This window comes from Coffea arabica, chromosome 4e, assembly GCF_036785885.1.
Source record: "Coffea arabica cultivar ET-39 chromosome 4e, Coffea Arabica ET-39 HiFi, whole genome shotgun sequence".
In the NCBI taxonomy this organism is placed as follows: Eukaryota; Viridiplantae; Streptophyta; class Magnoliopsida; order Gentianales; family Rubiaceae; genus Coffea; species Coffea arabica.
The window spans coordinates 46200399-46203994 of record NC_092317.1 but is presented as its reverse complement, the minus strand read 5'-3'; the positions used below and the strand labels follow the sequence as shown (position 1 = coordinate 46203994).

The 3596-nt window shown below is 39.9% G+C and overlaps 1 protein-coding gene across 1 annotated transcript; it reads left to right on the top strand.

Annotated features, from left to right (window-relative positions):
• Positions 1–2363: 2363 nt before the first annotated feature.
• On the top strand, positions 2364–3137 carry LOC113741077 (uncharacterized). Its single transcript, XM_027268561.1, has one exon. The coding sequence runs from the start codon at positions 2364–2366 to the stop codon at positions 3135–3137; it is 774 nt and encodes a 257-aa protein (XP_027124362.1).
• The last annotated feature ends 459 nt before the right edge of the window (positions 3138–3596 follow it).

Here is a 3596-nt window from a genome sequence, read left to right as displayed (position 1 = left end):
ACTTTCCATGAATCTTTAATATATTTTTCACTAATAGATGAATCCTCTACTTGCAAACTATCCAATCCTTTGATTGTTTCCACACCGTTTCTCCATATTGTGCACAGCTTTTTGCTTCTTCAACATTTTGAATGTTCATATTTAACCCTTCCAGAAAATTCACATTGCTACTTTCTACAACCATATATGAAGCCCAGCTTATATCCTTTAATAGATCGTCCTTGTAAATATATAGCATGTGTACTCAAATATAACATATATCATTGCATGATCAGTTATACTTAAACCAATATTATGCTTACTTACAGACCACCGCTTTACCGCTTTTATCACTTTGTGCTAACACCTTAAATTCTTTTCAGTTACATGGGCAATGATGTGTTTCTTTCATGGACATTGACGGTCCATATTCACCACAAAGGCAAAGATTGTACAAATACGACTTACTTACTCCTACTGACCATAAAATGCTCGCCGCTACAGCTTTACAGCGAGATCCCAAATACTATACCTATAAATATGATGATGCATTCATTGAACAACATTCGACCTTGATTGAAGATGTTGGACTTCTTGAGGTTAAGAGTACTATTTCCATTCCTAAGTGGTTAGAACGTGTCCTGATGTTTGTTTTCCCATATCCACCAGGTAATTATAAATTCAAGCCATTTAATACTTGTTTTACAAAAATGCTATTTTCTGACAAACTGCTATTTCGATGACTGTTATTTCAGATGCTGCTCTTCCTGAGTTTATACCTGATATCTATGGTCCACAACCATGCTGTTTTACAATTTATTTTACAAAAAATAAGCGACTGGTACTTCTCTGATGCATACTAATCACTTTTTTCCTTTCACAATATTCTAACAACTATAGCTAGCGATATTGTTAATTGCACAGCATGTTCCGCATGACCGTATTCCAGTGATACAGCAGTGCAGACAACCATTCCTAACCGTCAAAGCAAGAGATGCACATTGGATTATCTCCTTGACAAATTTTCAATTTGGTGAAGGCTGGAACGACTTTGCAGCAGACCATGAACTTAACATAGGTGACATCGTTCTGTTTAAGCATTTAGGAAACATGAAGTTCAACGTAGCCATCTTTACCAAAAATTGTCAACAACAAACGTTTCCCTGGACTACACAACTAACAAAAAAAAAACAGTCAGATCCCTTCTTAGGGATGCACTTTGATAAGGCTAACTGCGTTTATCAACAAGTTATCACCGGCTTATCAGATGACTTCACACAAGATTTAACTTTTTCGGCATTTTACCACCGTCTGGCTCTTACAGATGTTCTTCATCCGGTGTATTTTGTCTTTATATTATTGCTATCATAAATTATTATCCAACGAGTCTAACCTATAGTATATTTTCGCAGAAATTGCCCTTTAAAATCAGCAAGCCGGATCGGCACAAGAGCTCCACTTTAGTCATTCATCTACATCGACAAAAAATCCATGCTCACCTACAATGCAATAGCAACTGTGTTATGGAAGCCTGGATGGAATTTCTGCAACAAATTCATGCAAGACTAAATGAACTCTTATTCTCCTCCCAACAGGAATGCTCATTCTTCCTCCTAGCGGTGCAATTGATAAGACCTCATCTCTCTAAAGTGAGAGCATCTCTCTCTAAAAATGAGAGTTCCCCTCCTCGGTGTAGGAGCAAACATTTTTCTTTTTAACTTTTCGCACCACTTTCCACCATCCGTACCAAAGCCCGCCTAGTTTTTGAAACTTTTCGAAATTCAAGAACGCAATTTGTAAAAAGCATCCGAGCCAAATTAGGGGAAATCCTAGAAAGAGTTAGGCTGGGATCACCAAGGAAGATAGAAAGCATCGGGGAAGCTTCAGTCTAATAGTTGCGTAGTTGCTCCTTCCTGTTCTTTTGTTTCTTTTTTTTTCCACGACCTTCGATTTCCTTTTGGCTATTTCTGTTGGTTTCCACCTGATACAAAGGAGTAGGAAGCTCATATGGTCAGCATCTAACCCATAGAAGTCCAAAACTCTAATTAAGGGAAGTGGACGACTTTCTCTATTTTTTTTGCTTCTCAGTCCGGCAAATTTTGCTCTGTTTTTTCAGCTTTGTCTGTTTTACTTGCTTTAGTCTAACGTCTTTTTTAGTTTTTGTGCTCCTGTATATCATCTTGTAAACTCAGGTGAAAGGGTCGTTTGTTCATACGGATATAGTACTGGGAACTCAGTGTGGTTTTGGGAAGATGGAGGAAGCATTAGCAAAGGCCCTACAAAGATTTGAGCTATCGGAAAAGGAAGTGGGGGGAATAGACTTGAGCAATGATGATGTAGAACAGAGTGTGTAGGATTGTAGAGGAAGCTTGGTAGGAAGACTTATGGGAGACAAGATAGCAAACTTTACTGGGGTGAAAAATTTCACTAACCACGTTTGGGGTTATCCCAAAAACTTACGAGTTACTGAGATAGGCCCAAACGTGTTCCAGTTTCAGTTTGAAAGGGAGGAGGATAGGGAAAAAGTGTTGGCAGGAGATCCTTGGATTTTGGACAACCAGGTTCTAGTGGTACGAGAGTGGTGTGCAAGCTTTGAAAAAAAAGTTGAGAGCTTTAGATACACCAATTTTTGGGTTCAAATATGGAACTTACCGGTACATTGGATGAGTAATGCAGCAGGAAAGAAAATAGGGGGAGTGTTTAGGAAGGTGAAGGAGATTATGCTACCACCAGGGGGTGGAAAGGAAGGGAGACACATGAAGATATTTGCAGAGATAGATTTACTACAGCCACTGGTTAGAGGGACAGCAGTGAAGCTCAATGGAGAGATGGTTTGGATAGAATTTAAGTACGAAAGATGCCCTGACTTCTGTTACAAGTGTGGTATTATAGGTCATGGAGATAAGAATTGCAGAATGGAAATGAGGTCTATTTCATCTCACAAGGAGGCACAATTTGGACCATGGATAAGAGCAGGAAACATAATGGTGTCTCCTCTCAGGGGTGAGTATGGAAGGGAACTAAATCTTAAGGGGCAAGCTAATATACAAGAAGGGGTAGGCGTAGGAGGAAAAAAGGGGAATGGGTTAAGGGAGAGAATGTTACAGAAAGAGACAATGGGACCAAGAGAAGAGGGTGGAGGAAAGGAAGGGAAGTAAAAAGAGGAAACAAGTAGACAAGAGGGAGTGGGGGGAAAGGCACTAGTTATAAGTGACTTGGTAAGGAAAGAGAGGGAGGCAAGCAGAACTGAGGAGAGGAAGGGCATTCAGGTTAAGGGAAAGGGAAGACAGGTTCAGGAGACGGAGGATAAGATAGGGGAGATGAACGGTTACATGGATACTAAAATGCAGGTAGGCGAGATTGAACATGCAATGCTGGAAAGGCCAGAAAATAGAGCGACTTTACAACAGGCAAGCATAAAGGAATGCCAGGAAAACAAGAGTCAGCAAATTTCTGTGAAGGTGGAAGACAAAAGGCAACAACAAAGAGGCTTCCACAAGATCAAAAGAATCCCATTGGGATAGATAAAAGATAACACTCAGGTGGGGGAACAAGGAAGTAAAAGGAAGAAGTCTATAGTAAATGAGAAGAGCGAGCCAATGGAAGAGGATGAAGAG